Below are 23643 nucleotides of genomic sequence, written 5' to 3'. Positions count from 1 at the left end.
CTTACTCGCTAGCCTCTTGTTCCAGCACTGTCAGTTCCATTTGAAACTTTTTACCGTTTGGTTGGAAGCGCGCTTCGCGAACAGCACAATTTTCAAATAAATCGCCTGTCGGCCGTCGTGTTTCTGTTTTTCTCGTTTTGTTTTGTGATTTACTCTCCTTTTGGTATAAATCAACGCGCGCGCCAAACTGTAAAAGGAAGCCTAGCAAAAAGGAAAAATATCAAAATAAACAACAAAAAATTTCAAAGAAAAAAAATAAACACCAAAAACAATATTTGTAGTGTCTACTTTGTGTTTTTCTCGTATGTCCGACATTAACTGTTAACTGTAAACTGAAAAATGGTTAAGTGAAGCATAATATAAACACAAGAAATGGCAAACAGCAAAAACAACTGTTAATGCCCAAAGCATAACGGAACTACATATTTAAAGCAAAAGCAAAAACAAAACTTAATCGCAACAAAAAGTGTGACCAGTTTAACTAACACGTTACAAACACATTACTTTGTAACGCGTTCGATTTTCGTTATAATTTCAATAAACGCATCTGTGTGCGTGTGTGTGTGCTTGGTTCAGGATCGGAGCTCCTACCCAACAGCCACCGCGCCCCCCCCTACGGCCTACTCATGAAATGCAAAAGTTGGTCCAATAAAATCAACAATTTTGTTGTGCGAAGATTAAAGTCCATAAAGGTAAATATTATTTTTTTAACGAAAAAGTATACGAGCAAAATTCAACAAATTGCAATTCAAAAATATGTGTATTATTTAAGTTAGGACTTTGTTTCAATTTGCTTTCAGAATTGTTTAATTTCTTATTAAATTAAGTACAACTCAATAATAATAAAAAAAAAACAGGAAAGTTAGAAATAATAAAAGAAAAAAAAATTCAAAATTAAAAAAAAAATTATAAGTCTTGCAAACTCCAAAGTTTTTATGTTTATATAATTTCATAGAGCTATTATAGTAAAATTATGTAAATAATAATTATTAAAAAGAATTTGAAAAGAAACCAATATAACAATTAAAATTAATAATAATAATTAAAAATAATATATTAATATACAAAAAAAAAATCTTTGAAAATTGTTGAAAACTTTAAACTTGGAAATGTGCTTAAAATGTATATTTAAGGAAAATGCGAAAATAAATTTATAAAATAAATAAGTTCATTATAAACAATTCGGCTGCAGGCATTTTCCTTTAAATTTGGTACATTTAATTTCACAATGAATTTCTCTTTCAAAAATTTAACAAAAAAAAAAAATTGCTCAACAATAATTAAAACTAATTATAAAGAAAACAACATTGAAGGCACGCGGTCGAATGCGTAAATAGTTAAATTATTTTGCTTTATATAAAAGAAAAAGCAAATATTTATCAAGTTGTTGTTAGATTTTTAGCAATCGTTAAACAAAACAACAAATTGCAATTAAATTGTTTTTCTGGCAGCTGTTTTTTTTTTTCTCTTCGCTTTTTATTGACAATTAAAATAAGAAAAAAAGAAAAAGCAACAATGGGAAGAGAAGAAAAAAAAAAACAACAACTAAATAATAAATCAATTTATTTATTTATTTCATTTTCACTGTAATCGGCCTCAGCCCCGCTCGCAGCTTCCCTCTCTCCTCTCTTCCACTCACACGCACACACACACACACAGACTTTGTTTCCTTTTGCGCCTTTCACTTGTGCATGGCTCGCACAGAGCGAGATACACACACACACACACACACACACACACACATACAAATGCATATTTTATAATATTTATTTACATTGACGTTGACGTCGCCGTCGGCGTCGCTGTTGCTGTCGCAGCCGCGCCCGCCATTTATTTTGTTTACTACAGGCTTTTTCTCAGGCCCTGTTGTTGTTGCTAGTGTTATTATTGTCTCTTGTTTGTGTCTTGTCTTTTGCCTTCGTTTTCGTTTCACACATACACACACACACACACACGCATACATTTTGTTTTGTTCGCCGCTTCCTTGTCCTTGTCTCTCCTACATGTATTGTGTATGCGCGCGTGTTTGTGTGTGTATGCTTCGTGTTTTTCCACCCGACTTTTGTTGTTTATTTTTACATCTCGTCGTCGCTTTACGCGCTCTCTTGTGGGCTACAAATTCTTGAAATTCTTTTTCTGTTTGTTTTTTTTTTTTTTTTGTTGTATGTTGTGTGCCGCACATTTTTCCAGCGGGAAAAACGAGTTTTTCCAGGCAGCGGCAGAGCATGCATTCTTCTTCTTGCTTGTTTACAGTTAGGAATGCGGGTGCCTCTTGAAACAAAAACAAAATGAAGAAAAGAGCAACGAAAACAAAACGCACACTCGCGCTCTCCCTTGTGGATAGCATTCGGATTGATAGAATTGTAGCGGGAGGGGGGAGGCGGGTATGTTGTGTGGATGCCATTTGTGTGTATGGAAAACCTAGACAATATTATGTACATACAACAACAATCATAAAGCATTAAACGTACAATTACCAGGCGCTCACTCTCTCTATCGCTCCCTATCTCTCTCTCTCTCTCTGTCTGCCCCGCTCTCAATCTGTGCGCTCTCACGACCTGGCGCACAAGTTGTTCGCCTTGTAAAAGAAAAAAAAAAATTGAAGGCGCCAGCGCCGAACAACAACAAATCTCATTGAGCGGCGGCTGCGCTGCTTTGGCCCCATTATGAACATAACATCGGCTCGCTCTCATTGTCGTTCGGCTCTCTCGTGCGCTGCTGCTGCGACGGCGGCTGCCTGCTTGTTGGGGCTCACATCATTTTCTGTTTTTCGCTTCTGATTAGTTTTTGTGGCGCTTTGAAACCGGACGTGTCGTCGTTTCGATTGTGCACGCGTTTCGCTCAAACACACACACACACACTTGCGAAACGCCCCAAGCTTGTCTACACACATATATATATATATATATACATGTGTATGTGTGTGTGTGCGCGCTCTCCTTAGTGCGATTAAATAATACACCGCAAAAGGCCAAACAAATTACATTACAAATAAAATTAAAAAAAAATAAATAAATAAGAGGAAGAAGCAACAGCAGAACTTCACGTTCTCATTGCATAAATTGTTGTGTTTGTGGTTTCGTTTTCGTTGCGTCTTCGTTCCGTTCTAAATTCCGTTAAATAGCAAAGAAAAAACAAGCTTTCAAAAAGAAGTTCCTAAATACACACGCACTACAACAACAGCAGCAGCAGCAACAACAACAACAACAAACGTCGTCATCATTTTTTTGGTTCGTGTTCCTGTTCCCATTCGTTGTTTTTTTTTCATGGAAATTTTTGATTGCAAAAAAATTAAATAAATGTGAATTCCTGATAATCCGCGCATTCTATGAAAATTTATAAGTGCAAAAATTTTGTGTAAGCAAATTTCACAAGCCAAATAAATATTAAATACACACACAAGCGCACACACAGATAAAAAATAAACGCGCGCGCATCTGCTTCTTCTTGTGCGGCAGACTCTCAGTGCGTGGCCCATTGGAATTTGTACCGTAAAACGCAATTACAACATAAAATACACAAACAGAGCGCGGCCCAATGTAAACGACGTAAGCCAAACAGAGACAGAGCGAGAGAGTGGGAGAGCGTGCGTCTCTCTGTGTGTGTGTGTGTGTGTGTGCGTGTGTATTATGTAGCGGAATGTTTTGTGTGTGTGCGAGCGAGCGGGCGAGCTTGTTCCAATTGGAATTTGCAGTTTGCATTTGCATGTTTTTCTGTTGTTGTTTGTGTTTGTGTTTGTTTTGCACTGCGTGCATTTTCATTCATAAGCGCATTTTTACAACTTCCGCTCAAATGGAAGAAGCAGAGGGAATAAAAACAGTTAGCTTTGTGTTGTTTGCCTTTTGCTTTTGCCCTTGCCGCAGCAGGCTTTGCGTTTACCGTTCAGATTGTCCGTTTCATAAATCCAAATCCTAACGTTCAACTCGTCGAATTTTGTTCCTTTTTTTTCCTCTCTTTTTTCTCTTCTTTTCTGTTTTGTTACTGTGTTTCTTCTGTTCAGCCTTTACACGCTGTTTCCTGCGAACCGCCGAAAAGAAGCCGCTTGCAAAAATTAATTTCAATTCCCAATGCAGGTATCGTAAATGTTGAATCGTTAATTCTAATCAAAAAATCTAAGAAAAAAAAAAATTAAAATAAAAAACTGATCGGGTTTTGCCCAATCCAAAAACCCAACACGCACCTCTCTATATAGAGAAACCTACCCCACACTTGATCTCAGCAAAATAGCCCAAAATTATGCAAAACATGTCGCTAGAAAAAGAGAAAAAAAAAAACCCCCCAACAAAAAGATAATAATAAAATAAAATAATTCCGAAATACTCGTATTATTATTGCCCGCTCGATGCCTCTTTTATTAAACGCTTCGCTATAAATAGACGAATTTTTGCGAATTTTTCCGTGCTATATTTTCCAATTATTTGGTTTTTCTTTGAATTTTTCACGCCCACAAAAAGCGAAGGTAAGGCTGAGGGATTTGCGTAGGGGTAGGCGTGTTTATTTGGATCTCAAAATATTAGATTTCTCTTACTGCTGCAGTTGCCCTTTGGCAGTAAGGTAAACGATTAATTTAGCTACCTACTGCTGCTCGGCTCAAGTCTCGTTTGTGTGCAGTAAAGTTACTGCGCGGTCTAAAGCAAAGTTACTGCTGGAGCTAGATGAGTTACTGCGATGACTATTTGTCCAGTAAAAATACTGCTGCAGCTAGAAGAGCTACTGCCCAGTCTTAGTAAGCCCTAGTTAAATTACTGCTACGTCTAGATTCGTTACTGTGCATTGCAGTAAAGTTACTGCTGAACGAAAGGGAGTCTAGAAGAGCAACTGCTGCATCTTAAAGGTATTGTGCAGTGTACTTACTGCTGCAGTCAGAAATTTTACTGCTGGAAAGTTACTGTGCAGTACAGTAAAGTTACTGCTGCCCGAAAAGGAGTTACTGCTCAGTCTAGAAGGGCAACTGCTGCATCATGAAGGTATTGCAGCAGTGAATTTACTGCTACAGTCAGAAATTTTACTGCCGAAAACTTGCCGTGCAGTGCAGTAAAGTTACTGCTGCCTCATATTACTCCCCAGTTAGACAGTTCTTGGGTGTTACTGTAGTCCACTGCTGCAGTAGCAGTAAGAAAATTATTGAAATATATTTTTCAAATTTTTTCTATATTTTTTAAAATATTTCTTTCATGTTTATGTTTAAATAAACACTTTTTTTTTTTAACGAGTTTTTGTCTGTTTCTTTGTTTATTTAGCGCATTTCTTTTTTCGGGCTGCGAGGCGACACCCAACAGACACCTTGTAAAATACCCCCGGACCTCCCCTTCTTCCCCCTGGGGCCCCACCCTAACCATTTGTTGCCGCTTGCAGTTCTTTTCTTTCAATTGGTTGCAATTCGCGCGCTAGACAAAAATTTTTATTTATAAAACTCAATTGAAGACTATGTGTAGCCAGCCAGAGGATGTTGGCAGAGGTGCATGGGGCAGTGGGAGGGGAAGGGGGGAGGGCGAGAGGGTGCTACGATTGGAGGTGGGTTCTATGTTGAAATGGCGACGAAGCGACAATAAAATAGATTCATTTAAATGTCATTTTTGTCTAGACGCCGCCAACGTCGTCAGATCAGATCGCCATAGAATAGATCTAAATATACGTACATCTAGTATATATGTACATATATGTATATGTGTAGGGTATGTATGCATGTAGCATGCCCCTCGTTCGGTCATATGTTTTGTGTGCTAAGCAACACGCCTACGCACATAAATGAGGGGGCGCGTTCCAGATTTTTTTCTTTTGAAAATTTTCCACATATTTGTGATTTCATACACTCGCAGAAAAAGTGGGGCAACAATTTAGAGTAAAAAAACACTAACGAAAATAAAATTAATAATTATGGAAAAATGTTCTCAGCAAATCCCAAAAAAAAATCAATTCCCTTTTCACGCATTTCCCATAAACTGATTTTACAGCAACTTGTCACTTCTCTTCTCTCAGTGTATGATGCCATGCACAAGTGACATGTTTCAATCAGAGAATTATATATATATATAATATGTGCTCTACAAATCTAAGTTCACATATATTGCATGTATATAATCAGAAGGTGCTCCAAAGTTTTCGCATTTTGTAGCCGCGTGTTTCCTGTTACTTATTATTGTTATTGTTATAGTTGTTGTTGTTGTTGTTGTTGTCCCGTTACCTACCAAGTTTATTTTAATTATTTTGTATGTTGTTTGTTTTTATGGTTTTTCTTTTTTACCAGTTGTCGATCTGTGACGCAGACGAGAGGCCCAAAAACTGTGGCTAATTAGCCGAAAATAAAGAGGAAAGATCCAAACCAAAAGTCAAATACAAGATATTAAAACCAAATTAAACTAAATCAAAGCATATCAAATAAAAGTAGGTTGCGGCCAGTTCGAAAATATATTTATGTATATATTTATTTTTTTTTTTTATATGTTTTGTTTATGTTTTAAGTGCCATTCGCATAGGTAGTGCGTGGGCGTGGCAGCTGTTAAATGCTTGCCTATATGACGTCATGTCTGCAAAGCAATGGAATATGGCCTTGCGATCAGGTTGCAGATACCCTGTAAATGGCAATTGCTGTTTTTGAGCTGTTTTTCGAATTGTTTAGCATAAATGAGCTTTCTATCTTCAATAATCTCAGAGTTCCTTGGGTTTTGGTTAAATTTTGTTTTCTAGATACCCTGTAATTGTATCTGCAATTGCGCTTTTCACGGATTCTTTATCATCAATCTGTCCATCATAATGATCCCGAAGTTTCTTTAAATATTGTTGATTAGATACCCTGTAATTTGCTTTGAGAATGCAATTTCTTCTGCTTTTTCGATTTGTTTATCATCAATCTTAACTAAAAGATTATGCTGAAAGTATTTAAGCTTTCTAGCTTTAATAATCTCCGAGTTCCTTGAGTTTATTTTTATATAGTTTCCATCATATATATTAAAAGCGCTTTCACTGTGCATAAGTATATATAGATAAATATTCCATGAGGTTTTCAGTTGATTTCTTCTTAACGCAATTACAATATCCTATAAATAACATCAGAAATTCTTTTGTTTGTTTGTATTTGTTGTGTGTGTGTGTGTGTGTGTGTGTGTGCTTGAAGCCTGGTTCCATTTTTCCATTGTGCTTTTTGACTTAAATTAGCTGCCGTCTTTGACTTTCATTGACGCATTTGCTCACCTTGTTTTTATTTAAATTTGTTTTTTTTTTTGTTGTTTTATTTGTTTTTTTTTTCTTTTGCCTTTGTTTTGCATGCGTTTTGCATAATTTGATAATTTTGCGTTTTTACGACAAACGTCGCGATTTCTGGAAAAAAAAAACCCGTCACAGACAACGCGTCGTCTGGGCCAAGTAACTAAAGCACCAGGCCCCCCCCCCCCCTGTGCCAAAATAAGATCAGACCACAAAACGATTTCTTGACCAGCAACAACAATTTTTCTCAATTCTCATAAGTTAATAGAAATGTGTAAACAGGTGGCAATGAACTTTATTATATTTTTATGCTAAGTCCTTGAACCCGGAACAACAACAAGAACAACAATAAGAACAACAACAACAACAGCAAAGGCCAGACAGCAGCGGCAGACTAGTGCGTGCGAGCGAGACAGCAGTAGCTTGAACTTGACGTCAGCCGCACGCCAAGTACAAACAGCATAAAGCGTAGGCCTAACAAAATAAATAAATAAAACAAAAAAAGCTACCTGTCTCGCTCTGGCAGCTGTGCTGCGCCTTGTGTGGGACCTGTTCTTGTGGCTCTCCGCAAGTTCCGCTTTGTCGCTGCCTTTTTTGTTGTTTTGTTTTGTTTTTGTGTCTGTTTTAGGCTGGTCGCGACTGCGCGCTTTAATTTATTGCGTTTTCAAATTAACACGCACACACTCAAACACACACACACACACACATAGATATAGCCACGCATTGATTGATTTTTACGCTCTCACGACTTTTATTAATCGTTCTCACTCTCTTCCTCTCACCCGTTGCAGATTAACGGCACACAGCAGCTTCAATCGCCAAGCAGCGCCGCCAGCATCGCAGCCGCCGCCGCCGTTGTCGTCTCTGCCTCGAGCAGCAGCAGCTGCAGCAGCAGCAGCGTTGCCAACAGCAGCATAGAACAGCAGCAACAGCAACAACAACAGCAACTGAACACAACGGCAACAATGCCGGCGATGCCAAAAGAAAAAGCCACAACTGCCGTTTCCCTAAGCGAATCAAATTTCTCGGCTCTAAAGCTCAAGGAGCTGGCGGTTGTTGTTGGCGCAATGGCCACGACAGCGACGCGACTGCAACAGCAGCAGCAGCAACAACAACAACAACAGCAACACACGTGCGGCTGTGGCGCTGCATCGGCAGCAACAGCAACACCCACGTCGGCAACAAACACAGAGAACAACAACAATAACAATAACAACAGCAGCAGTCGCTACAGTCGCAGCAACATGTTTCTGACAAACGGTAAGCAACAAAACAAAAAAACGTTTAGCAACAAGTTGCCAAGCTCACGCACGCACTCTCTCTCCCTCCCTCTCTCGCTCTCTCTCTCTCATAGGCTACACATCGCCTCTGGCAGCAGCGGTGGCCAGCAACAGTTCATCAGTCGTCTCCACGCCGCAGCGCATCAAAATGTGTTGTCGTGAGTCGCTGTCGTATCAACGCCAGCTACAACAACAACAGCAGCAACAGCAACAACAACAGCAGCAGCAGCAACAACAGCAAGAGCAACAACAAACGCCGCCGCCGCCCCCTCCAGCAGCACAACAAATACAAGCAGCGCAGCCCCCCCGCCGATCGCCGAACGATTTCATCTTTGGCCGTTATATTGGCGAGGGTAGCTTCAGCATGGTATACCTTGCGGTGGACATACACTCGCGGCGCGAGTATGCAAGTGAGTACCGTACCAAAGTGTATACATCTCGATTGAATGATTGATTAAATAGATTGTCATATTGCTTGAAATACACTTGATTGACCGCTCTTATTGATTGATTGACTGACTGACTGACTGACTCTGCTCATAACATAATTAATCGATTGCTCAACTGAAATTACTGATTGACTGCGTGATTGATTAATTGATTTACTAATCGAGTTACTTGCATAATTAACTGACTTATTGATTGACTGATTGATGGCTGCTATAGCCCCCTCCCCTATGGATTTAAAATGTTGACCCGAGCAAAACCGGATAATACCTGCTAGTCTGTGGATACATATACTAACACCTAATACCCACCCCCTCGGCGGCAGCATTTGTGGGGCTGCTTGGCGCCGGGCAACTAGCGCGAAATGCGGTCGCAATTGCAGACAGCGGCGACGACGGCGCCAACGCCAACGCGCCTGCCAGTCACCTGCTGTTGTGGCGGCTGCCAACAAATCAAAACACACACATACACACCCACACGCACGCAGCTGAAACTGAAACCAGCTGTTGCTGATTTGAAAACGTTTTGTTCATGTTTGTCGGCTGGCTGCCGCATGCAAACACCGTGTGACAGGCGACAAAGTTGTCTAAGCCAAAGACAAAAGCAGCAGATAACAGACGTAGGATGAGAGAGAGGGAGAGAGCGAGAGTTGTGACGTGTTGCTGCTGCAACATATGTTCCCGATATTCTTCTCATTTGTTGCTGGTCACTCGGCAATCACGTGACTATCTCCCTCCCTCTCTCTGCTTTTAAGCACGCCTTTTGTTTTGATGTACAGCCACACTATAAATATTCATGCATACATATGTACATATATTGGAAATTTCATCAGCTAGTCGAAAACTTAAGCTAATGGCATTTTTATCTCGCAAAGGCTATGAATAGGGGCAAAACACACACACACACTCGCATACTTTGTGCTGGCTTTGACGTCTTTTGATAATCAACACATCAACAGCGACGCCGACGTCGCCGTCTGCGTTGCCGTCTCCTCTGCTGTGATAACGCGACGCCGACGCTGACGCCCTCACGCAATTGACGACAGTTTATTTTTCGCATTGTTATTGCTGTTGTTGTTGTTGTTGTAGTTTGTTTGTTTATCGATTGAAACAAAAAGGCCGCAGCGGGCGAAAAGCTGACGTCGTTCAAGATCAGCTGCTGAGCAGCGCACGACAAAAGGCGATAAGCGTCAGCAGTGTGAGCGAGAGAGGGCGACGGAGTGGGGGTGTGAGGGAAAGAACGCCTCCCTCCGTTTCACTTTCCACGTTTCCATGCAATGCAAATAACAAATAACTGTTTAACTGTATGCATGCGTGTATGTGTGTGTGTGTGTGCAGCTCACTGTCAGTTGTTGTTTATTTGTGCTAAGCCAATTTGCTTTAAGATTTTCGCCTGCAACAGCAACAATGATAAATCAATAAACTCGCAAAGTCGCGGCTTTGGCACGTGTCGCGCTGCCTGCAACGAACGCAAACGCAGCTGCAAATGGCATTGTGTGCATTTTATTTATCTTCTTCTTTGCTTTTAATGCAAAACAACAACAAAAAATAAGCGCGAAAAGCGCAACGCAAGGCAAACGGCGCGTGTCTGCAATAAGCTTTTGAGTGTTTTCCTCTGATAAAGCACAACTCACAAAAGCACAAATATAACGGGTGCAAGAACAACAGCAACAACTACAACAGCAGCAGCAGCAGAGGGCAGCATCAGGTGCATGTAAACAACAACAGTGCGCGCTGTTAACAGACAGCTTAAGTATATGGTCAGAGGGAGGGGAGGGGAGGCGAGCAACTGTTGTTTTGCTCTTTAACTTTGTGTGAGCGGAAGAGAGGAGCGAGAGTGCATGTGTGTGTGTGTGTGTAAGTGCAGCTGTGTTGTAACTGTTGTTTTGCTGCTGTCTGCCGTCAGAAGCTTAAGTTGTGTTTAAAAATAGACGCCCAAGAACATAAGCAACAGCAACAACAGCTTCCATTCTATCTCTCTCCCTCTCACACTCTGTAAACTAACATTTAATTACAGCAACAAATGCCCAGCTAATATGAGTGCACTTTCGACTTTGCATTTTGTTGCTGTTTTACAAATGTAAAAAAAAAACAATGAAAAAAAAAAAGGAAAACATTGACATTTGTTTATTGCACTCACTTTTTGAAGGTCAACAGATGTTTTTTTGCTGAGAGCAGCCGCCAGTCTTTTTATTGTTATTTTGTTTTATTGGCATACATTTTCCAATGGGCTCGCCCGCCCGCTATAAACGAGCGCAAACCGAATTCAACTCGTATCATTTATGTTGTTGCTTTTAATTTGCTTATAAACAGCGCTGAGCAGAGACGGCAACATTTTTATGGACTTGTCTGCCAACATGTTGCCAACTGTAACGCCCACTCTCTCGGGTTCTCACGCTCACTCAGCAGCTGCCGCTGCCGCTGCCCACAACTCCCACAAGTCCATTCACGATGAACGTAGCAAATTTCGTTTTCATTTTGTGTCACATGCCTGAGGTGAGCGTTGGAGAGAGCCCTGCTTCATATACACATACACACATATATTTATATGTGTGCGTGTGTGCGTACGAATTGTTGTTGTTGGTGTGCGGCGTCTGTTTGACGCGCTACGCAAATTCTTTTTACGCATTTTCACATTGTCTGTTGGGCTATTTCATCATTCCACGCAAAAGGCTTCTATGTGTTTGCGTGTGCGTGTGCGTGTGTGTGTTTGTATCTTAGTTTAATTGTTGTATTTGAGCGCAGCTGTGTAGCAGTTTTCCTACCTGAGCAGCGCGGAAACACGTGCTCTGCTGATCCTGCGCAGCTGCAGCTGTTCCTTTTATTTGTATTTCTCTCACACGTTTTAAGTATTTTACCTTAATGTTGCTGCTGCTGCTGCTGCGGCTGCACCCACGCACGAAATGCAACTTGTTGCTGGAACGCACTGGCATTGGTACACTCTACGATCTGCTCTGCGATCGGCCGTTGAACTGTTCTCTCAACTGTTCCCATATTCCACACTGGAACTCTACATGCTACGCTTTTTTTTCCCACACTGCCAATTTTTGGCCACTGAACTTGCAAAATGATTAAAAACGTTAGCAGACATTTTGCTCCGTCCGCGTCTCTCCTTCCTTCGCTTCTTCTCTGCTCTTTTCGTTTACCGTTTTGTTGTTGTTGCTCCTTTTTCTTGTGTTTGAATGCTGCTTCGTGTGTTATTTTTAATTACAGCAGCTGCTGCGCCGCCGTCGCCATTGCTGCGCGCAGTCGCAGCTGTCTAAGGGTATTTAACCTCTGCTCGCTCTCGCTCTCTTTCTCTCTCTCTCTCTCTCTCTTTCGCTCTGGCTTGTAACATAATATTGACAAATATTTTGGGTCATTCAACTCGGCGGCGGCGGCGGATCCTTTTCGCATATCCCTTTTGCCTGATTCATAACAATGTTTGCTTTTGCTGCTGCTTCTTCTACTGTTTGCACCTGCGCTTGTACCATTTTTTTTATGTGCGCTGCAGCTGCCATATATCAGGTAGGCAAGGGGGTGTGGCACGTGGCATGGCCTGTTGAGAACCCCCCGCCACCCACAGCGCGCTGCCGCCTCCCGCTCAGCTTTTACGAGCGAATTAAGTCGCGCCAGGAAGTCGGCTACAGCCTGCCTTGGCCTTGTTTTTATTATTATGCCACACACACGTACATATAAAAGAGAGTGAGAGAGGAAGAGAGTGCCGTTATCTTCTACTGCTGCTCACTTGTTGTGCAAATTGTCGTTTGTTTAACAACCATATTAAAAAAAAAAAGAGGTCCTTTGCGTGCCGTCAACTTGTCGCTCACTGCCGCCACCCCCCCCCCTCCCCCTCCTCAAAGGGCAATAAACTTTTGCTCAAACCACGCGGCAAGGCAGTCAGCAACAATAACAGTAAAAAAAAAAAGGAGGCGCACTCAAAATTGTTATATGACTCAGCCGGCAACAACAACAACAACAACAACAACAATAATGAGAGGCGCGCTCCTTGCCGTTCCATTTTTCCATATTCCCATTCCACTTGCGCGACTTCCACTAAATGCTTCTGTGCTGCGTTACCTGTGAGCCACTCTTCTTCTTCTGCCCTGTCATAAGCTGTTTGGTTATGCGCGACATATTTAAATGAGTTTCAAGCGAAACGTCAAGTTACGTCATGATGAGCAAGCATGATGCAAAGGGTACGCGGTGGGCGGAGGGGGGGCAGGAGAGGAAGGCCGCCGCCGCCAATGTTCTTTGCCAATTTTGGGCGGCAGTCGCTAATTAATGAAATTGAAATGCGAAACAATGCGAAATGGTACACAGACACACAGACACACACACACACACACACACACACACACACACAGACAGCTTGCAATTTGTGCTGCTTGCTCCTCGCCGCGGCGAATTCACAATCGACTTTTATCGCAATTTTGTCAGTTTTATGTCAATTCGCTGTGTCGTGCCAAAAAGGCCGCCGCCGTGACAATAAATTAACCGAAAAGAGCATTAAAAGTCGCGTGGGTCGTTCTTTGGAGTTACTTTTCTCTTTTTCGACAGCCGTTTATCAGACGCAAGTAATCAGTTTTATTGCAAACCCGCGCGCGCCCCCTTCAAAAAAACACACATTTCCAATCGCCTACGCGAAACAAAATTTTCCACTACAACAAAAATTGCCGAAAAATATTATTATGTGAGTAGGAAGCTAAGTTCCTTTTGAGCTTTGCTCTCACACTCTCTCTCTCCCTCTCACTCGATCTAACTCTGTCTTTGTATTGCGGTTCAAACACCTCTGTTGACTTCCTGTTTAACGTGTTCCAATTCCAAAACATACCCAAACGGCCTTGCACCCAATTAACTAACTATGACTTTTGGCTTTGGCGCTCGCTCTCCGTCTCTCTCGGTCGCTGTATGCATCTGCTGCTGCGTCTGGAATGCCATCCAGCAGCATTTGTTGCTGCAGTCGTCGCTGCTGCTGCTGCTGCGTTGTGTACAGTTTTCTATTTTGCTCTTTTTTGGTCATTGTCCTCCAGCAATAAGTTGCAGTTGCGTCTTCTGTCTTATTTATAGAATCGTTTGACTCAGTTGTCTCCCAACAACAACAACAACAACAACTGGTTACAATTGCAATTTATGTCTCCCACTGCAGTCGCTGCTTCTGCCTCTCTCTCTCTGTCAAAACTCGTTGTACTGCATTCCAATCGAGACGCAACAAGTTGCAATGCACGCGCTCGTATGTGTGTGTGTGTGTGTGTGTGTGCGCTGCATTTTTGAAATTTAACTCGCTCTCTCTCTCTGTCTCTCTCTTTGCTGATCAGTGGGACAAAACTTGGGCAATATTAATTTAATGCTGTGTCTTACCTCTTTGTTTGTTTGTTTGTTTTCTCCTATTCTTTACTTTTGCCAGCTGCTACACACATTATTATTGCTATTTACTTATGTGTGTTTCTTTAACTTATTTTTTATGTTTCACTGTTGTTTTACTTTATTTTTTTTTTGCACTTGCGCTGCCGCCACCTAGTTCAAGGCTGCGCTTTCGTCGCCTTATCAGGGCATTAAACCCATGAAAAAAATACACTTTTTTAAAACCGCAGCTCAACAAACGGCGCGCAAAAAATTAAAATAAATAATTAAAACCAACAATAAAAGAAAATAGAATGAAAAAAAAAAAACGCGCGCTCCGTTTCCACAATTCAATTCATATGCGTTCCAATCAAAGTCACAGAAAAAAAAATAGAAAAAAAAAAACTGAAAAAAGCAACGGTAACGGATTTCAAGGTCAATTTTATTTTTACGCACTTTTTGTTGTTCTTTTTTTGGCTTGGGAAATTTAAAACGCATAAAAAATCGCGCACTTTGTTGTTTTATTTGTGTTAATCTTTTAATTGCGGCTGTTTTGTTTTTCCTCTTTCGCCGTTTGAGTGCGTGCGTGTGTGTGTGTGTTTGTGTGTATGTATGTGTATTTAGCTGCCACTCGACAGCTTATCTGGCCCCTGATTTGTTTTCTAGACTACAAAAAAAATTCAGTTGCGATCTTGATAAAACGGCAAAATAAAAAGAAAAATAAAAACAAAAGCAAATTAATATTTGTATTTTCTATTGCCTATGCACACACACACACACACACGCACACACACTCTCACACACATAGTGAGCGTAATTTATTATATCAACGTTGTTTATTCGCTTTTTCGCAAATCAACAAATTTGCGTTTTAAGTTTTGTTTGTGTCGAAAACTGTTTTCTCACTTTTTTATTTTCATTTTATTTTCTTCGCGTTTTGTTTGTTGTCTTTGCGTCTCGAGAGTTTTCTGCACGAATATTTTCAAGTTTCCCACGTTCCGTGTATTTTGTATGTACATACATACATACATACATATTTTTTTTTTTATGTAGAGTATGTAAGGCGCATCGACACTTGATGAGGACAAAACTGTAAAGCGCACAGGGCAACTGCTGATAAGCGGTCATAATTCATAGTGGGAATAGAGCCGTTAACCTCTCTCCTGTTAGTGTGACGGGGTGATGGCGCGGGGGTCAAAGCTTAAAAGCGTCTCACATTTTGCTCAATAAATGTTTCAATGCCAACAGATTCCGCAGCCAAGCTTACTTGTGTATATTTATGTGTGTGTGTGTGTGTGTCTGTGTGTGCGGTTTTGCAGTTCAACAACCAGTTTAGAATTTCTTAGGGAGCAGCAGCAGCTAAGCAAACAAAGTATGGAAGCGCGCCCGCGGGGGGAACTGCAAACAAGTTCCCAAAGCGCGCTCGCTTTCGTTACTGCTGCCGCTGGCAACGTCGCCGCCGTCGCTGCCGTCGCCGTTGTCGCCTGTTAATTTAGCAATTTGAGCAAATTCCTTTTTTTTTCAGTTTTTTTTTTACTGTCTTGCCGCGCTTCCCTTTTTGTCCGTTGTTCGCGCGCTCTGTGCCGCTCTCTCGCTCTTGCATTCATTTCAATAAATCACACGAGGAATATGTATGCCAAATTGAAACAAGAAAACGACAAAAACTCACTGTTGTGTGCACATACATACATACATACATATAAAACGAACTAAAATCAAAGCACAAAAAGCGACGAGCCAAAGGAGGCACAGGCGACACAAGTGATGCTAGCAAGTTATGCGCTTGAGTCGGTGGTCTGAGCCTATGACCACGCTGTCGCCTGTGCAGTTGAGCTGGCCTGTAAGCTGATGCATACATATGTATGTATGTATTTATGTTTGTGTTTGTGTATACATATTTTGTAATGATCACCAAAGGGTCGATAGCAAATTGTGCGCTACAGTGCAGCACTTTGTTGTGGACAATCATGTCGCCTGTGCCGCTTAGCTCTTCATTTAATGCTGTGTGTGCGTTTGTGTGTGTGTGTGCATTCCTTTCGCTATCATTCAGCAAAATCTCGATTGGAATTTAACAGTTGTTTCATACATTGCTCGCTCAGCTGTTTTTTGATTCGCCGACATTTGACTAATCCGTTATCTCTTCCCGTCTCTCTCTCTCTCTCTTTCCGCTTGCAGTCAAAGTGTGCGAGAAGCGTCTAATCTTGCGAGAGCACAAACAGGATTACATCAAGCGAGAGCGCGAAGTGATGCACATGATGACCAGCGTGCCGGGCTTTGTGAATCTGTCGTGCACGTTCCAGGACCAGCGCTCCCTCTACTTTGTCATGACCTATGCCCGCAAGGGCGATCTCCTGCCCTACATCAACCGCGTCGGCAGCTTCGACGCCGCCTGCACCCGCCACTACGCCGCCGAGCTGTTGCTCGCCTGCGAGCACATGCATCGCCGCAACGTGGTGCATCGCGACCTCAAGCCCGAGAACATACTGCTCGACGAGGATATGCACACGCTGATCGCGGACTTTGGCTCCGCCAAGGTCATGACTCCCCACGAGCGCACCCAGGCGGCCGCCCAGCTGGCCAGCACCGGCAGCCTGGACGCTGCAGCGCAGCGACGCCGACGCTCGGCGCGCAGCTCCGATGACGATGACGAGGACAGCGAAGAGCTGTACGATGACCTGGACGAGGAGGAGCAGGAGCAGGAGCAGGAGGACAGACGTTTCTACTATGCCGTCGACGACGAGGACGACGCCAACGAGGAGGAGGCGCTGCCAGCGGCCGATGACGTTGATGCCGCCCGTTCCCCGCGCCATCGCCACTTCCGGAATCCCCGGATGCGCGCGCGACGCGGCAGCTTCGTGGGCACCGCGCAGTACGTGTCGCCCGAGGTGCTGCGCAATGCGCCCATTACGCCCGCCGCCGATCTGTGGGCCCTGGGCTGCATTGTCTACCAGATGATCTCGGGTCTGCCGCCGTTCCGGGGCAGCAACGATTACTTCATCTTCAAGGAGATTTTGGGCTGTGCCGTTGACTTTCCGCAGGGCTTCGACAAGGATGCCGAGGATCTGGTCAGGCAGCTGCTCAAGGTCGATCCGCGCGAGCGCCTGGGCGCCCAGGACGAGTTCGGCTACTACGAGAGCATCCGGGCGCATCCCTTCTTCGCGGGCATCGACTGGCAAACGCTGCGCCAGCAGACGCCGCCGCCCATCTACCCCTACCTGCCGGGCGTCAGCCAGGACGATGCGCTGTGCAGTGCGAATGGCACCAGCTACTGCCTGCCCATCAGCGTCGATCTGGAGCCGGGCCTGGATGAGCGCCAGATAACGCGTCTGCTCAGCGCCGAGCTGGGCGTCGGCAGCAGCGCCGCGGCGCCCGCCCACAAGCCTTCCGTGGCGAAGAGTAAGTTGCTCGAATTATCCTTCCTCTCAAGACTCAAGACTAATCTCGCCTTTGATCCTCTCCCCAGATTCGTTCGATTTGAGCGACGCACAGAAGCAGCAGCGCCTGGAGGCACAAAAGACTGACAAGTGGCACGTGTTCGCCGACGGCGAGGTGATCCTCAAGCGCGGATTTGTGAACAAGCGCAAGGGTCTCTTTGCCCGCAAGCGGATGCTCCTGCTGACGACGGGGCCGCGCCTCATCTACATTGATCCCGTGCAGATGATCAAAAAGGGCGAAATACCCTGGAGTCCCGAGCTGCGCGCCGAGATTAAGAACTTTAAGATCTTCTTTGTGCATACGGTAAGTCTTTGATATTTATTGCTTTTAGTATTTATTGTGGTATTTTTTAGTGCATTCTAAAAGGGATTTTTGTTTCCTAGCAGTAACCTTATAAGATTGTAGTCCATTTTATTTTTAGGCATTTTTTTCATATTTAGGCATTAAGTTATTTAATTTGCTTTTAATATTTTTCGCCTTGTTGTTGTTGTTGTTGCTGCTGCTGCAGCAGCTGTTGACAGTTTGTTGAACCAAGCAACTGTTGATGACGTCATCGCTGTCATAAAGTTGCCCCAAGCACACGCTCGCACTAACCCATTTGGGCCCAGTTTATAGCGACGGCACGTGTTTACGACCCAACAACAACAACAACAACAACAACAACGACAACTCAATTATATGCGACATTGAAAAGTGCACACGCAACGTAGATAAAAACCAAGCAACTAAAAGCGAATTCGACAAAAACGTCGATAATAAACAATAGTTTTTAACGGCCTTTGGTCACACTGTTTTTGCACACACTTGTTGTCAGCCAGTTTCTAACTGTAAATTTGCTCTCTCTCTCTCTCTCTCTCTTGCAGCCGAATCGCACCTACTATCTGGACGATCCCGAAGGCTATGCCATACAGTGGGTCGAGGCCATTGAGAACATGTCGAAACTGAGCTACGGCGATGCAGCTGCCGCAACGGCAGCCGATGCTGCTCCTGCAGCTGTTTCTACAACAACCAGCATCTCGTCCTTTGCCTGCTCGACGGGCGGCAGCAGCAACAGTTTGGCTGTCTACAGCACGCCCCTTGCCAGCTCGAATTCACCCGCCTCCAACAACAGTTCGCCTACAGCGCGGCGCAGTTCGCCGGCAGCGCAGCGACAGAAACTGGAAACAGCAGCAGCAGCAACAACAACAACAACAGTTACGACGACAACAACAACAACAGCAGCAACAGCGTTGCGCACATCACCGCCAACAACAACGCGCGGCAAGAAGACAGTGTCCAATTGAACAGCTGAACACGTGTCTCGCCCATTTCGTGACTGTTGTCGTTATTTAGATTTAAATGCAAATTAAATTCTAATTTAGTTGAAATTTAGTGCAAACATCAAAAACAACAAAAACAACTACTAGCAAAAACCTACACACACACACACACACACACACACACACACACACAAATAGAAATGCAAGAATGTGTCTAGTGCTAATTCGAAATTTGTTTATATATATAGTACACATATATATACATATATCAAATAACAATTTCTGTTTGTTGTGTGTCTCTCGTTTAACGTTAAACTTTTGTGCATATATATATATATACATATAGAAAGAGAGAGAAGAAGCAGCAGCAAAAACTAAAATAAAACACATACAGTTGTAAGCAGAAAACACATATAAAATCTATATATATATATAAAAACTAAATTTAAACTAAACTAATTTAAATTAAATTAAATTAAACTAAACTAAACTAAACTAAATTATTACAACAACAACAACAAATACACATAAAACATATATATATTTATGAATATTTGTGCCCCACTGTGCGGCAATTAGACAGACAACTGGCGCCCATAGATGGCGCCAGCAACTTGTATACATAGTTTAACTAATTTTTTTTAGCGCGTAGTTAGTCACAATTTAAATGAATTACAATTAAATAGCAGAAGCAGCAGCAGCAGCAGCTGAATAGAAGCTAAAGCTGCGGCGCCATCTGGCGGCCACAGTCTGTGCCACAGTGGGGCGCAACACTAAACTTAAGCCTAAAACTAAATTCAAATTGTATTCAATAGTTAAAAAGCGTAACTAGCAAATGATGTATGTAAAATTGTCAAACTGTAAATTATATATTTATATATATAGCATATATAGCATATATACATATATATATATACACACGTATAACTATAGTAAAAGGGAGTGTGTTTTTCGCCTAACTGTAAATTGTAACTATGTAAATCTATTACATATATATAAACATATACATATAAACACATACTGTACATTAGCTATATGCGCACGTCTAAAGCGAAAATGCCTATAAAAGTGGAATGAGAAAAAAGAGAAGAAAAAAAAATATATTAACAGTTAGCTTAGCCGAAGATTAGGCCGAAGTGAGAGACGGGCCAAATAGTGTATTGTCGCTGCCGCTAGATGGCGCCACTTGCGCCCGTCGCTCAGCTCGCTCAACAATTTCTAGTAAGAATTTTTTTGTATGCTAATTTTTTGATTTCTACATTTAATTTATATAATGCTTTTTTGCCCTATAAAGAAACGTATAAGACTTTGAGAAACTATTTAAAAGCAGAAATGAAAAACAAAAACAAAAACAAAAACAAGAAAACAAAAAACACATTCAAAGAAATACACATATACATATATATTATATACAACAAAAACTAATGAAAAAAGTTACACAAAAAAAAGAAGCTGAAAAAGAGTAAAAAAAAATGTTGAAATTTAGTTGAAATTACATTTGGAACAAATAACAAAAATGTATTTGTGTGCGTGTATTTTGTATACGTTTTTTTTTTCTTATGTTCAAATTGAAATTTTTTGTTTTTGTTTTTTTCCTTTTGCATTTCGCAAGCAAGAGAATGAGAGAGAGAGAGAGAGAGCGGAGTGTGGAGAGTTACAGTTAGCTTGAAAAGTTAGATACAAAAACAGGTATAAAATTGAATTTTAACTAAATTTAAATGAAAAAAAAACCAATACAACTAAAAACTGAAAAAAAAACCGCAAAAAAAATTAAAGCTAAAATTTGCAATAAACTAAAAAGTTTATTGTCACATAATTTTATGTTCGGCATTTTGGTTCGTTCATATAATGAAAAATGTTTCTAAAACTCGCGCGTATTAGTTCAATTGTAAAGCCTAAGTTATGCCTAGACCACGCCCCTAACACACACACACATACACATACACACACACACACACACACACATACACATACACTCACCCTCCTTAGTCGTAAGCATTAAAAAGCATGTGAGAGTTAGCAAAGAAATCAAGTGGAAAAGCAAACGTAGAAGATGAAGAAGAAGAAGGAAGAGAGAAACAATGAAAGAAAGCAAAAAATACATTTGTACATACATATCGCGTCCCGCATTTTGGTGGGCGTGGCCGTAGCAGCAATTTAACTATAGATCATTAAGTTACGCAAAGTATACAATTAATTCAATTAAATTAAATTAAATTAAACTAAATTAAATTGTATAATTTATTCAAAAAAAAAAAACAAACAAAAACAAAATATTGCAAAGAGAGATGTAAGCAACTAAATAGTGAGAGAAAATGTAAATTATAATATATACACACACACACACACACACACACACACACCAGGTATATATGCCTATATATACACATAATTGGTAAAGAAAACAACTACAACTACAACAACAACAACAAAACATTAAGAAAACGTATCATTAAAAATTAAAAATGAAAACATTTTCAAAAACTACAAAAAAAAAAAGGAGAAAATTTTGCAAAAAATTTGTTTTTATTTCACTTTGGTTTCCACACACCAATTGGCAAAAACATTTTACCGTTAACCACTTTTGGCAAACAACAACAGATTCTGGCATCGGTTCCAAGGTCAACAACTACTACTACCCCCCCCCCCCCACTCCATCGCCCCGCTCTACACAAATGCCTGTTAACGGGTTTTATACAAAATGCATTCGAATAGAACTTTACGCATAGGTTTCGTCACTAACTGTAAAATACAAAACCCCCTCCCCCCACCCCCCACCCCCAACCATCCTCAAAAGAAGAAGAAAGTAAAATACAGTAAGAAATCGAAGAAGAGTTTGACTTCGGCTTACCGAAGCTTTAATACCCTTGCAGATAATCTTGTGGCTGATTTGAAAGCTTTTCTGATCCATATAAAAGATCAATAATACTATATAATATAGTAGTTCGATCTGGGAGCTGAAAAAGTTCATCATTTGTGAGATTGTTCAGATTTTGTGAGTTCCAATTGGAGCTATATTAGTTATATGGTCCGATGTGGAAGCTGAAAAAGTTCTTCACTTGAAAGTTAGGTGTTATATGTCTGATTTTGTTAGTTCCAATTGGAGCTTTATGATATAATAGTCCGATATGGGAGCTTAAAGTTGAATAACTGAGATAATTGAGAGTTTTTAAAGATAGTTTTCCACACAAAAACTCCGATGTTGAGAGTTCCAATTGGAGCTATATGATATAGTGGCTCGATTCTTAAGAGTTTTTCCGAAAAATGCCATATCTGGATAAACAGAACGATTTAAATATTTTCGCTGCTTGTTCATATGACAGTTATATGTTATAGTCGTCCGATTTGGCCCATCTGCTGGCTATAAAAAGACGGAACTATTATCATGAAGATTATAGAATACTCCAAGCCCGAGCACAGATCAAGACAGACCTACTTTAATGATACTGATAAGGTGTATATATATATATATACTATCTCTATATAGAACAGTTATATATTTACGAATGCAAGGGCATTAAAAACTCGTATACCTTTTTCTTTGAATTCGACCTTATGTGCTGCAGTACCTAAAGAAGTCCTGTCACTGGAGACTTGAAAGTCGTAAACCCTACTACGTATATACACACACACATGCAAAACTATATATATATATATCTATATATATATATAGCGCATTTCCCACTCATGCATTATACAAGACTTCAGATACCCTTCGAAAATCATTTTGTAGAGAGAAAAACAAAAGAAAAAAAAAAGAGAGTCTCTATCAAATAGAAGAAAGTGCCTAGAGAACAACCAGTAGTAAAAGTTTCGATCAAAAACTTTTTGCCAATATCTCCCTATTATATATTATACCATATATATATATAGATAGCTAAGGCCTGGGCAATGTATGTATACGATTTGTGCGTTAGGAACTCTACACTTATGTTTGGCTCCATGCAGAACTTGAGTTCTTCGATAAATTAGTCGAAAACCTAGAAGAAAAATTGGTCTAAAATCAAGGAATTTGTTTCGTGTTCAATTTTTTGAGTGTGTGTGTGCGTGTGTGTGTGTGAATGTGAGTGTGTGTGATTGTGTTTTTAGTTATGTCAAATCTTTAGTGCAAACCTTGACCGATTATATAGTTTATATAGTTAATTCATATACTTATATATACTATATACAGACACATATATATATATATAGCCAATATTATATGAGTTTATACATAAATAACATACACATACACATACATACATATATATAGCGATATATATTTGAACATTCCACATTGTATATTGATAAAGTCGAGAGCGAATCGATCCGTTTTATCCAAGTTCAATCTCTAGGGGTGCTAGACTGAGTTAAATAAGCCTAAACGTAAACTCTTAACGTAAACGTAAACGTAATTCAATTACTACCTTTGCAAAAAAAAACAACATAAAAATAAAAATAAAATAAAATAAAGTATCTAATACACCAGACTTATTTGCAAGCTATGTGTACATACATACATACATATTTGTATACCTATACATATATATATATACATAAGATCGAAATATAATATACATAACCTATATAGTTAACCCTACCAAGCCCCTATCCTTCAACCATAACGGTATTTAATGAACCTAACCTAACAAACACACAAACACACACACACATAAATCAATATATATATATACATATATACATATACGACTATATATT

The 23643-nt window shown here is 40.9% G+C and overlaps 1 protein-coding gene and 1 long non-coding RNA gene across 5 annotated transcripts in view; one reads left to right on the top strand and one right to left on the bottom strand.

The window, feature by feature from the left end:
- The window catches only part of LOC135435559 (uncharacterized), a 173453-nt gene extending 158924 nt beyond the window's left edge, over window positions 1-14529 (bottom strand). For both annotated transcript variants that reach the window (XR_010437381.1, XR_010437385.1), the window contains exon 1: window positions 14270-14529. This is a non-coding gene — a long non-coding RNA (uncharacterized LOC135435559). The remainder of the gene's footprint in view (window positions 1-14269) is intronic.
- Window positions 43-21219, top strand: Pdk1 (Phosphoinositide-dependent kinase 1). Of its 3 annotated transcripts, none has more exons than XM_064692686.1 (6): window positions 43-692; window positions 7995-8463; window positions 8558-8893; window positions 16427-17647; window positions 17715-17989; window positions 18550-21219. In XM_064692686.1, exons 1-6 carry the CDS (start codon window positions 627-629, stop codon window positions 18967-18969), a joined length of 2787 nt encoding a protein of 928 aa, XP_064548756.1. In that variant the 5' UTR covers window positions 43-626; the 3' UTR covers window positions 18970-21219. The 3 variants fall into 3 exon arrangements, with proteins under 3 accessions (XP_064548756.1, XP_064548758.1, XP_064548757.1); XM_064692688.1 differs by lacking the exon at window positions 43-692 and adding an exon at window positions 3364-3548; XM_064692687.1 differs by lacking the exon at window positions 43-692 and adding an exon at window positions 3907-4073.
- The last annotated feature ends 2424 nt before the right edge of the window (window positions 21220-23643 follow it).

The sequence above is a fragment of the Drosophila montana genome, unplaced genomic scaffold, assembly GCF_035044405.1.
Source record: "Drosophila montana isolate Dmon_TW-CO22-7 unplaced genomic scaffold, ASM3504440v1 contig_3633_1, whole genome shotgun sequence".
NCBI lineage: Eukaryota > Metazoa > Arthropoda > Insecta > Diptera > Drosophilidae > Drosophila > Drosophila montana.
Note: the sequence above shows the minus strand (reverse complement) of the source record. Positions and strands in the feature narration are given on the sequence as shown.